Source organism: Bubalus bubalis, chromosome 6 (assembly GCF_019923935.1).
Source record: "Bubalus bubalis isolate 160015118507 breed Murrah chromosome 6, NDDB_SH_1, whole genome shotgun sequence".
Classification (NCBI taxonomy): domain Eukaryota; kingdom Metazoa; phylum Chordata; class Mammalia; order Artiodactyla; family Bovidae; genus Bubalus; species Bubalus bubalis.
The window spans coordinates 27785710-27798717 of record NC_059162.1 but is presented as its reverse complement, the minus strand read 5'-3'; the positions used below and the strand labels follow the sequence as shown (position 1 = coordinate 27798717).

The 13008-nt window shown below is 42.8% G+C and overlaps 1 protein-coding gene across 1 annotated transcript in view; it reads right to left on the bottom strand.

Moving 5' to 3' along the window:
• Positions 1-13008, bottom strand: part of CASQ2 (calsequestrin 2) — a 73000-nt gene that overhangs the window by 25539 nt on the left and 34453 nt on the right. The window contains exons 5-6 of the mRNA XM_006058676.3: positions 7922-7995; positions 1037-1167 (exon numbers count right to left, since the gene is read on the bottom strand). Of these exons, the coding sequence (XP_006058738.1) occupies positions 1037-1167; positions 7922-7995 (205 nt within the window). The remainder of the gene's footprint in view (positions 1-1036; positions 1168-7921; positions 7996-13008) is intronic.

Genomic DNA, 13008 nt, shown 5'->3' with positions numbered 1-13008 from the left:
TTTATTCATCCGAGTGCTGCTTCCCTGTGGGGACCAAGGCCGACCCAGTGATGGAGTCATCATGCTCCACGTTCAGTGAGCCCGTGTGACCGTGAGGAGGGGAGGTGGGTGGATGAGGCGGTAAACCCACCACCATGTTCCGTGTTCTGGTACTGTCTCTCCTTAAGAGCCGGGCTCAGCAGACTATCACTGGTAGGTCCAATCTCCACGTTCAGTGAGCCCGTGTGACTGGGAGGAGGGGAGCATTGGGTGGATGAGGCGGTAAACCCACCACCATGTTCCAGTTTCTGGTATTGTCTCTCCCTTAAGAACCGAGGTCAGCAGACTACATACAGATGGTGGGTCCAATCCAGCCAAGGCTCCTGTTTTTATAAATAAACTTCTGTTGGGACACAGCCACACACATTTGTTTACATATGGCCCATGACTGTTTACTCACTACAATGGTGGAATTGAGTGCTTGCAGCAGAGACCATCTGGCCCACAAAGCCTGCAATATTTATTTTCTGGCCCTTTACAAAAAAAGTATGCTGATCCATGCTAGTGCTAATGGTATCAAATATTCGTCTCCCAGAAGTTCTATGCACAAAATGTTCATCCTTGGCTTCATTACTTAACTGCCCTGAGCCCAATTCCTTGATCTGTAAAGTTCAGGTATAATTTGTTATATCCCCCATAATGTTGAAGATTAGGTAAAATAGCTTCCCAAAGCACCTGGCATCATACTTTAGGATGCTAACATTAAATCACTATCATTATCATTGTGGAATTTTACTTGTGACATCTTACTGTATGAGGTGATTTCTTCACTGCGAGGAGGTGGTCTAACTTTGCTTGGAAATGTAAACCCATATTCAGAAAATGTAGCCACTGATCAATGACCAACAAAGCCACACTGCTGAGTTCAGTTCTGCTGGGGTACTAACTCCAGGTTGTTGCTCCTGGGGGTCTGAAATGGTGGGACTGAGAGGCTTGTCTCCATCCCCCAGGCCCTGGATCAGCCCTGCTGCCACTCCCTGCATGCCATCTGGGGCACCTTTGGTGCTCTTTCACAAACTCCACGAGCTCCTCTTCCGTGTAGGGTTTGTCAGGGATGGCAATGGGCTCGTCCATAAATGGCTCGTAGAAGTCAACCTCATTCATCTTCAAGGACAATTTCTTTGCAACCTGTAACAATTAGAAGCAAGACAATAGTTTCCTTGAACAGCAGTCTAGAGTAGCAGTGGGTTGTCCAGCTACAAGTGTGTGTGTTCTCTGCAAAAGACATGGGAGTGTATGTGTGGTTTTAACTTAAATGTTGAAATGATAGGAACTCAACACCTAGGCCTGGCCAGACCCACCTCCTTTTGTGATCAAAGGACAGATAGAGAGGAAAAGTCCTCTTTGGCAGATGAGATCCAGTCAGGGCCAGAGAGCAGTCAGAATGGAAGGTGGGAAATTTAATTCCATAATCACCATCACTGAACTGTGTTTGCCAGGGCCTGGAGGAGGAAGCAAATGTCAGCAGATCATGTTCAGTGTCCTGGGATGCATGGATTTAATTGAACCGATTTTGATAGACCAGGCAGTTGATGGAAACCATGTAAAGCACACAGGTACTCAGAATCAGAGGCCAACCCATTAGTCTGTCCCCGATCAGCTCATAAACTGTAATTACTATTTCGGTTGAAGCATTGGCCTGAGGGCTGTCTCTCAGTCCTGGGTGTGTCTGATGGTTTCTGAGGCTCTGGAAACTGCCTGCTTGGTTACCTGTCAGAAGGTGACTTGCCATCCTGGTTTGTCCAGGGTGGAGGGGTTTCCCAGGATTCAGACTTTCAATGCTCATGCTGGGAGAGTACCCAGCAAGCGAGGATGAGTGGCTTACCCTGTGTCAAATAGAAAGCACAGGGAGCCAGCCTATAGACTGGGAGCTGTGTGCTCTCTTGATTAACATGGCTGTGCAGTCTGGTCAGGACAGAATGGTTGCTGTGTTCACTGGCAGAGCTGCTGAACTCACGTCTCCTTTTGTGAAATGATTCGAGAGGCTTGGAATGTGCAATGCTCTGTAGAAAACCAAATGCCATTCTTTTCGAGTTCAGAGCTGTGGTCCCAGAAAGCACAGGGATGAACAGTGGTTCCCTTGAAGCTAAAGAGGAATTGCCTAAGAGCTGACGCCCTGTGGTGGTAACCAACGGTGCAGAGGCCCAGGGCAGCCATGACTAACTGGGGGGGGGGGGGACTGGGTGTTACATAAGCGGTTACACAAGGAGGTCCATTCTGAGCCAACACTGGTATCCCTATGGCTTTTGTCATCACTTGCTATTAATTGCGGGTCACTGTATTCCAAAAAGACGTTTTTTAAGGACTTAAGGGAAAGCAACACCCACATGCTACTCAAGAGCTAACAAAAACAGCTGTGTTAAGAGCCAAAGTCTGTCAAAGAGATTTAATGGTTATGTTGATTTTGCTTTAAGGGACAAAAAGGTGTGGGGTTTTCTCTTTTTTCCCTCTTCTATGGTATGGGGGTGGTGTGGATGATGGGGTGGGGAATGTGGTTAGGGAAAGAGGAGGAAAGAGCAACCATACAACCATGGGTTGGGCTTACACACAGTTCTTCACAAGGGCCCTCGCAGAATGAGCTTGAAAATGACATTGGATTCTGGTTTTCTGAGTTCACCTACCACATATCTTAGGAACCAGGGAACTGTGTTTGTAGGAGGTGACCAGATGAACAAAAACAAATCATAGCAAACACATGGAGTGCTTGCTGTGTGCCAGTTACTGTTGCAAAGTGTTTAAAGTTGATTACTTTATAAATCTCCACTTTGTACGACGTCAGAACTATTATTATACTTATTTTACAAATGATGAGCTTGAGGCACAATTTGAGGATGAATTGTTCAAGTGGAGTGTTCTGAACTGCCAATTTGCCTCCATTCCAACTTTCCATTTCATTTCCTTCCAAATTACCTTTTCCTTGACATTGTACAGAAAGGAATTTATGTTCCTTTAAATATCAGATTGGCACTGTGCATGGTGTAGGGAGATGTTTCCTTATTCCTCTTGTAACAGGTTCTCATCAACTCACCCGCAGATCAGTCTGCCAGAATGAAGGCTTCCTGAAGGTGAGAAGCCTCATCACACCCTCCATTAAGGTAAACAGTGGAGATGCACCTGTGTGTGGGAGTGTGTGTGTGTGTGTGTGTGTGTGTGTGTGTGTGTGTAAGGATGTGCAGTGTTAAGACCATGAATGTGAAGTTGGAATATGATTTTTGTAAGTTTAAATCTTGGGCACTCTGAGCAGAATTTTCTAGGGGCCAATATCCCCTATATAGGCCTGTTCCCTATATACCCGTCACTACCATAGAATTTTCTCATCTTGAATCTCAGATAATTCCTTCCTTTTCCTTTTAATTGTATCTTGGATGGTAAAGACTGAAGGAAGCTTGACTGATTGAGGCACTGATTGATTCTTCAATAAATATTTAGTGGGGCCGACTATATCCAAGGGACCCAGACCTGTTTCATGGATGGTACAATTAAGTAAGAATGGATTTTACTATTAAAATCTGAGGAGATTCAATCATGAATTCTTTTGTCCTTTTTTTTTTTTTAAATTAGTTGGAATGGAGTTTGCCAAGGCAAGAAGATTATAAAGTACAATGGCCATTCTTCTGACATTTGCACGTGTATAAATCTTGATAACATGCTTTTCCACAAGTTAGCAAGCCATTTCGGTTGTTGCAGATGAAATCAACTCAATGAATTTAGGTCTTCTCAACATCTGTCTTCTCTGTCAACTTTGTTTAGAGAATCACAGCTTCTTTTGGCCCAATTTGTTTGGTTCAAACAAATGATTTTGCTTCTCACTGTTTATTCCAAGAAAATAATAGGTCAGTTGGATATGGCATGAGATAATTAGAACTGACGTTTTTCAGGCTGTGAGGTGCCATAGAGTGGACACCATCCTCGGTCCTCTGACTCTTGCTCCATGTGCTTCAGGCAGGTTGGGCCCTTGTGTGGCTTGATACAGAATCAAGATCCATTGATCAGTGCTGGTCCCAAACCTGTATGCCAGCTGAAATCTCCCAGGGAGCTCTTAGAAAATGCATATTTCTGGGCCTGGCCATAATGCTAAAAAAAACCCCCAAATTTCCAGGTGTGAGTTCCAAGAACCAATGCTTTTAAAAGCTCATTGGGGCTTACCGACACGGACAGTGGTTGGAAACTGGTAAACTCCCAACTCTACATCAGCAGCCCTGATATCTCATCCTCATTACAGTTCTCCAACTCATATAATGTATTTAACATAATGTATTTATTGGTTTGTTTACTTACTCTGTGTCTTCCCATCTTCTCCTTCCCCCAACACATACCAAACTCTAAATCCTACAAGGACAGAAATCTGGTTTGCTCAGTGTTGTGCCCCTGGCATCTGGAAGAGTGTCTGGCACAAAAAAGGCCCTCAATAAATGCTTGCTAGGTGGGTGGATGAATAAACGAAAGATCCTTTGCAGTTGAATGTCTTCCCAACTTGTAGAAATTAGAGCTCAGATCAGATCAGTTCAGTCACTCAGTCGTGTCCGACTCTTTGCGACCCCATGAATCGCAGCATGCCAGGCCTCCCTGTCCATCACCAGCTCCCGGAGTTCACTCAGACTCACGTCCATCGAGTCAGTGATGCCGTCCAGCCATCTCATCCTCTGTCGTCCCCTTCTCCTCTTGCCCCCAATCCCTCCCAGCATCAGAGTCTTTTCCAGTGAGTCAACTCTTCGCATGAGGTGGCCAAAGTACTGGAGTTTCAGCTCTAGCATCATTCCTTCCAAAGAAATCCCAGGGCTGATCTCCTTCAGAATGGACTGGTTGGATCTCCTTGCAGTCCAAGGGACTCTCAAGAGTCTTCTCCAACACCACAGTTCAAAAGCATCAATTCTTTGGCACTCAGCCTTCTTCACAGTCCAACTCTCACATCCATACATGACCACAGGAAAAACCATAGCCTTGACTAGATGGACCTTTGTTGGCAAAGTAATGTCTCTGCTTTTGAATATGCTATCTAGGTTGGTCATAACTTCCCTTCCAAGGAGTAAGCATCTTTTAATTTCATGGCTGCAGTCACCATCTGTAGTGATTTTGGAGCCCAGAAAAATAAAGTCTGACAGTGTTCCCACTGTTTCCCCATCTATTTCCCATGACCCCATCTTATGTTCTTCAATAGATTCTTCTTCCTAGATTTCCTAGTGTTTTCAGTAGCTTACAGTCTTTACTGTCCTGAAGCAGAGACTTGCAATCTTAAGCTGTTGTGTGTCTTCTTTTGTCTCTCTCTCCATCTCAACAGTGGCCAGGTCCGCTTGTCATCTCAACCTCTGTCAGTTGGTTCTTCATCTTTGGGACTGTATTAGGGTTTCCTGGACCCTTGCCTCTCCTGACTTCAAACCTCTATAAAGCCCCTCCCTTTCCAGGTCCTCTGGCATTCCCTGTGGTGGAGTGTCTCACTAACAGGTCCTTCTGCCCACTTCTTCTGCTCTAGCACCCCCTGCTGGGCACCAGTGAGGCTTAGACTGGGGATAGCCATGCCTCCTGGACCATACCGATTCCCCCACTCTGCAACTGATGACTATAAATTCTTAAATACCTTATGGCATGATCAAGACTGCCCAGTACCACAGCTCTTCCTTCTGTGTTCTATATAGAGGTAGAGAGTCGGTCTTTTTATAAAGGTCATAAAATCCCACAAGGCTACATGGCAGGGGCACTTGTGACTCAGTGTCTTTCAGAGTTTTTAGTGAAGAGCCCTGTGACTTTTTAATTATAGCCTGACTTCACCTTCATGGGGCACATATGGTTGGGCTGGAAGGCACAGCTAAAGCCAGACACTACCCTGAGTTCAGCATTGGACCAGCCTTGTAGGAACTGCTTCCTGCTTGGCCAAGCTTATCTGTCTGACTCTGTCTTCCTTCAGATGAGTTCTTACCCAGGAGCTCCCATATTCCCTGCCAGCCCATTATAACCAAACGAGAGTGATGAATTTCCTTTATGCTTCTCTGGGCCTCCCCTTCTCTAATAATACGCCCCCCACCCCCAGTCTCCCTTCGCCTGGGCTTAGATTACTGCCTCTTCTTAACAACAGTACCGACTCACACTTACTGAACGTTCACTATGCGCCAGATGGCAGCTAAGCATTGACATGTATTGTCTCTTTCTCTTGAGAGCAGCAGGACAGAGCAGTTGACTTTGAAGTCAGGCTGACCTACTAACCATGTGACCATGAGCAGATCTATTTAGTCTCTCCGTGCCTTGGTTTCATCTTCCATGGATTGAGACTCCTAATCCCTCTTATACTGGAGTGTTGAGAGGATTAAATGAGAAAACCTATGCAAAGCTCTTAGCACAAAGCCTGACACATAAAAAGTACTTAATAAATGATAGTTATTATTCATTTTGATATTCGTGTTCCAGCTCTCTCCCAACTCTAATCCACACAATTAGGGTAAGCATTCTTCAAGTTTGGATTGTATTACTTAGATTATAGAGCTCTCTTCTGGATTATAGGCTTGCAGACAGGGGTCATACCCATAGAAGTGGTTATGTATATATATTTAATACAATCTCTTTTCATCATGCTCCTTCCCTGCTCCAGCACTTACAGGCTTCCTCTTGTTTTTTAAAGAAAACTTGAGCTCCTTGTGGTAGCAATGCCCATGAACGCTGTTCATCAAAGCCTCACTCCTCACTAGGAGTAACTTTTACCTTTTTTGCTTTTAACTTTTGCCACTTGAATTTGATCAAGACTCCAAAACTTTGTCCTAGGTTTATTTGTTCTGCTAAATATTGCAATTTAGAGCTTTTAGTTTGGGGTATATGTGTATGTGTGGTGTATGGATGTGAGTTTATTAGTGTTATAAATGTGTGGGTATAAGCATGACTGTGTGAGGAGGTATGTGTTATGCTTGTGTGTTGAATGAGTGTATGTATTGGTGTGTTGTGTGTGATTATATGCATGTTGTGTGTGCTGTGTATGTGTGTTATGTGTATATTGTGCAGATGTGTGAATGTGAGTATGTGGGTGTACACCCTGAATCTCAAGAGAAGATACAGAGTCTCCTACTTAATGGTGTGGTACAGAGGAAAGGTCATGGATTTTAGGTACAGAGTGTCCTAAACTGTGATCTCAGCACTACTACTAATTCGCTGGAGACCTTGGATACTACTTAACCTTTCTAAATCTTTTTTCTCATCTGGAAAATGGTGTTTTTACTTTTCAGAGTTGTTTTGGAGTTGTTTAAAGGATTAGAAACAGTATAGATGCAATATATCAAATTGTGCCCAACACAGAGAAAACCATAAATAGCCCTTTTGCTAAGACTCCAACCATAGTAGGCCCCAGAGAAATTACCCGCTGATTTAAGGTCCCTATATCTCTGCAGTTCTTTGGCTTAAAAAAGACTTGCCATATGCAGAAAATATAGATCCACTGAATTATAGCCGAGTACACCAATGACATCTCCTGAGGAGCAGGAATGGTAACTTTCTGAAGCACCAGGGCTTTAGATGGTCTGTGCTCCTCCTGATCCATCCCCTATCCTTGCCCGGTAGAGGGGTGGTATACAACCCCAGGAAGGGAGAGGATGGCCCTAAACAAAAAGGAAGCAATGACCAGTGACCCAGCACATCTGGGCTCATACACTTCCCATTCTTAGTGTTGAAGGTGATAAAGAATGGTTCATCTCTTTTTATTGCATGTTTTCAGAAATATCCTTACATCCTCTGAATTAATAATTGTTGTATTCGATTGTTATTCAATGGTAATTTAATGCCATATTTCTAACACTTCTGGCAAATGTATTAGTGGATGGAGGAGTGTTAATGTTGCTAAAAAAGAAGGAAAAGTGGTGGGAAGTTCAAGCTTTAAAGTGTTTAAACAGGTTTCTTAGGTACTTACGCCTTTGTCGAAAGTAGCAAAAAATTTGATATAAGGCTGGAAGTGTTCAGCTGCCTCTTCAAACGCCTTGTAATCTAAGAGGAAAAAGAAAAAAGGGAGAAACATTTTCAAGATTCATGTTGCATCAGAAATTTCTCTTTTTAAATAATGTAGAGAAAGTGGGAAGCCAATTAATTCTGATTGGATAGTTATTTGGTAGATATTATTTAGATAAGCATTTGACTTTAGATCCCAAGGAATTTGGGTGGGCTGTCGTTCAACTATCCTGAAAAGGATCTCTTATTTATTTGTTTATGTTTGTGCTGGGTCTTTGTGGCTGCTCCCTGGCTTTCTCCATTTGCAGCAAATGGGGGCTAGTCTCCGTTGCAGTGTGAAGCTTCTCCTTGCGGGTTGTCTTGTCGCAGAGCTCAGGCTCTAGGGCTCACAGGCTTCAGTACTTGTGGCACACGGGCTTAGCTGCTCCATGGCATGTGGCTGTGTCTCCTGCATTGGCAGGTGGACTCTTAACCACTGGACCACTGGGGAAGTCCCCTAGAAAGGAGCTTTTCATCGCAGTTTTATGTGTTTTAGGAAACTGGGTGAATCCAAGAGAGGACAAGAGAGAGAAAAACCAAAAGAAGTTTTTTCTCAAACTCACTGCTAGTTATAAGTGCACCCTCTAAAGAGAATGCATCCTGCTGTATAAGTGAGCACTACCTAAGACCAAAACCCACTTAGTATGCAAAGCAACTCAATCAAAAATGACATCACAGAAGAATTTTAAACTTCCTAGCAGGAGTACTTCTTTGGGTAAACCCTAGTTTTTCTTTTTCTCTTTTTCAGTTTTCTTTTTTCATTCTGATCCCTTGAGAGGAAGACTTAAAATTAACCAAGCCCAGGCTTGATTCTCTGTCCATAGAATTCTCCAGGCAAGGCTGCTGGAGTGGATAGCCATTCCCTTCTCCAAGGCATCTTCCTGACCCAAGGATTGAAGCCAGGTCTCCTGCATTGCAGGCGGATTGCTTACTGTCTTGTATGGTAAAGAATCTGCCTGTAATGTAGGAGACCCGGGTTAAACTCCTGGGTTGGGAAGATCCCCTGGAAAAGCAAATGGCAACCCACCCCCGTATCCTTTCCTGGAGAATTCCATGGACAGAGAAGCCTGACGGGCTACAGTCCATGGGGTCTCAAAGAGTCGGACATGACTGAGCGACTATACTACTATTAGACTTGACTCTGGCCCCAGACTTGAATCTAAATGGGTCAGGATAAGCATGAGACCCTATGAGTGTGGCCATGCTGGGCCTCACTACACCTAGGCAGTTGCTGCTTGGTAAAGACATTCATACTCCTGCCTGATATGTGAGGGTGATGGAAATGGTACTCGTGTGGATAATTCTTCCTAACGTCTATAATCCTAAAAGACAATGATCCTACCATTCATTTTTAATAAGATTTTTTTTTTTTCCATTTCATGAAATTTCATATCCCTTCATCATCAGAGGCAAAAGCTTTATCTAGAATCCCAGAAGCAGGCAGAATTTTCTAATATTTAATCAAAAACCTTTCAAGAATAATGCTGACTTAGGGGACAGCAAGTTGAGTAAGACAAGTACACTGATCTCAAAGGCTCATAGCCAAGGAGGATTATGGGCCCTCATAGGACCACAATGCAGTGTTATGGCTGTTAGAACAGAGGAAAGCACATAAGCCCAGGCAAGACAGGGGTTGGAAAATCTACAAGAACAGCTGTACACGCTGATGCAAATTTACACAAACTCATTCCTCATAAAAGTAGTTGGGTTGTCAGAAAATATATCATAAAACCTGAGAGCTGGGCTAGAGGATTAGGTGGAGGGGAGGAAGGTGGATGAGAGATTTGGAGAATGAATAGAGAGAAGGTGAGAGAATGAAGAAAGTGGAATGGTTATAGCCGTACCTGAGTTATTTATGTCTATCTAAGGCAGCAGTGGGCTCCATCAGAATCCTCTGTCCCCCCTTCCCTGACCTCTTGTTCCTGATGAACCTCTCCTTGCCTCCAGGAACCCCTGTCCTGATAGAAAGAATGGCCTTTACCTGTGTCCCAAGATCTCCCTTCTTCACTTGAGGAGCCAGTCTTTATCCCTATTAAGATGCAGAAGGGTAGAGCAAGGTAATTTGCCAGCTTCAAACTGTGGTTTCAAGGCTTCTAACTGCGGTTGAGCCTTTAGCCTCACCCAAAGAGCAGCTGGCTTCTAGGAAACCCAGTCTAGTCTTCTGCTCTGTTTGATCTCATATGATCCCAAGGTTTTTCCTGCCCTTGTGTGCTGTTTTGATGCTGACCAGGTCCTTCCTGGCTCCACCCAGTCTGACTCTGCAGTTACCTTTATCTTTCCCCTTCTGGAACAGGCTTCTGAACATCAACTTTTAACCTCAGGCTTACTGCAGTCATGTCTTAGCATTTCCTCATCTTTCTTCCTTATCAATCTGAGTTTTCCATACTGGGTATTGACCCTTTAGCTCCACATTTTTCTTAGTTTGGTATTCTTAACCGTTACCTGATCTCCCTCAGTAAGTTTTTGTCATTGTCTCTTAGCACTAGCATCCCCAGTTACATGTTCAAACTGGAGATCGAGCTTTATGTCCTTGGGAGATGTAGCCTCCCAGTTCTTCCAGATCCCTTCTAATGTGGTACCAAACGTCTTAGGCAGCCTTCTGTCCTAAGACCATTCCACTCTACCTATGTTTTAAATCCTTCCAGTTTCCCCACTGTCTATCCATTTTTCTTGCTTAATAGAAAAGCTTGAGATCATCTGCAAAGCCCTTGTCTTTTGTGCCATTACACTTCCTTGACCAGTCACCCTCAAAATACAGCAGAACACACAGGATTCTCAGCAGTTGCTTCCCTGGGTGCCTTACCACCTCCTAGCTTCCCCACTCACTGACCTTGGCCTCTTCTGAAAGGCAAGAAGCAAACAGAGAGATGGGGGTGCCTGGTACGATGCTTTCTGCCACTGTGTGATGGCCACAGGTGTGTTACAAGAGGTATGACAGATATAAATTTTTTTACAGTGATAAATCTTTCCAGATATTTTATACAACCATTCAGGTTTTTGAGTAGCTAATATTATATTTGAAAGCAGTGGCTCCCTCAGTGAATGTTCTGTTTCAGTAACAGTTATTTTGTGCCTAAGACTAGTGAGCATCACAGCTAGAGAGAGGCTGCTCCCCTGACTTCCCCACTGGATCATCTCAGTGTGATTGTTACTTTAGTCCAAGTTGGCTTTGGTTTGTGAGGCTTTGTAAAATATTTAGTTTTTTCTTTTGATTTAGTTTATTTTTTTCTGCTAACACCAATGGAATGTATGATAGCCATTTATTATGCTAATAATCATCACGATCAACATTATCAAAAAATTTGGTATTAGGTATTTCTAAAGAGGACAAAACTGATTTTCTTAATTTTCTGAATTATTCAATTTATGCCTTCCTTCTTCCCTTTCTACTGTTCTATCTTCCTACCTTCTTTCTTTTTTCTAATGCCTGTATACATTAACAATTAGCCAATCGGATTCTAGATGGGCTTTCATAATGTATTATTGTTTTTGTAAATTAAAAAAATCATTTCTTTCAAAAATAATAATTGGGAATAATTTAATTAGTTGATTCATTAAAGAGGACTGTAGGCCTTTATGGCTTCAGAACTGATGATGAAGCTGTAATGACAAGAAGGTGTAAAGACTGTGTTGTCAAGCTCTTTCTGAAAATTTTGAGATTTAAGCAGTATTTATTCACAGAAATTCTTTGTTAAAAAACTTTTATCTGTTGGTATGAATTCCACATAAAAGATTGTTACTTTAAAAAGTGACCCCAGGGACTTCCCTGGTAACCCAGTGGTTAAGAATCCACCTTGCAGTACAGGGTACGTGAGTTTGACCCCTAGTCAGGGAACCCAGATCCCACATGCTGCAGAGCAACTGTCCATAAGGTGTAATTACTGAGCCCACATGCTGCAACTGGAGAATCTGTATACCACAAGGGAAGATCTCGCATGATGCAGTGAAGATCCTGCATGCCATAGCTAAGACCTGATGCAGCCACATAAATTAATTAATTGAAAAAGTGACCCAAATAATATCCAAACCTCCATAGCCCCTTTTCTTCTTGTGTGTGTGGGTGTGTGTGTGTGCTCAGTTGTGGCTGACTCTTTGCAGCCCCATGAACTGTAGCCCTCTAGGCTCCTCTGCCTATGGAATTTTCCAGGCAAGAATACTGGAGTGGGTTGCCATTTCCTACTCTAGGGGATCTTCCCAACTCAGGGATTGAACACACATCTCTTGCATTGGCAGACAGATTCTTTACCATTAGCAACACCAAGCTTCTCTCCTTCGTTCCAGGTAAAGAAATAGGTTCAGAAGACTTGTCTCTGCTGTATCATACTCAAGCAGGCTCAGTGTGCAAGGGGAGTTTTACTAAAAGTTTATGAGCTAAGAGATGAATTGAAAAAAATTGTGAATTATGTTTGATTTGAAAGCTCTTCAAAGGATAAATTATTGGCTTCAAAACATGCTGGACCTTGCTGAGCTCCTGAATAAAGTTAACTGAATATTGCAACGACACTGAAATATACAGTGTACAAAGTTTATCAATTTAAAAGCAAAAGTTTAACCTTGGAAAGGAGGTTAAAATGGCTCACTAGTAACTTTATTATTTAAATCTTAAGAAAAAGTTGTAAGACCAGTAGAGTGATAATTGCATATTCCAAACCAAATGCTTCATTATTATTTTTAAATATGTAGTATGGAAAAGCTTAGCTGGGTTTGAAATTTTTTCAGATGATCATAAGAAATATTAACATTACATTTGTCACTGAAAAGGAGCGCAATATCTGTTAGATGGAAAGAATGTTCACATCCTTGAAGGACAATTTAGAGATTAGATTATCTAAATTCTGTTCAACGGCAAGAAAAGATGCTTCATCAATCAAAGAAAAAAAAAATGAATGTTGTCCTGTCATTTGCCACCATCTACATGTGCCAGCAAAGTCTCTGGTCAAGGGTGACTATCCAGAATTTGAAAAGCTCATTTAAAACCTTGATCAGGAACTGTATATTGCTATTTCAAACATA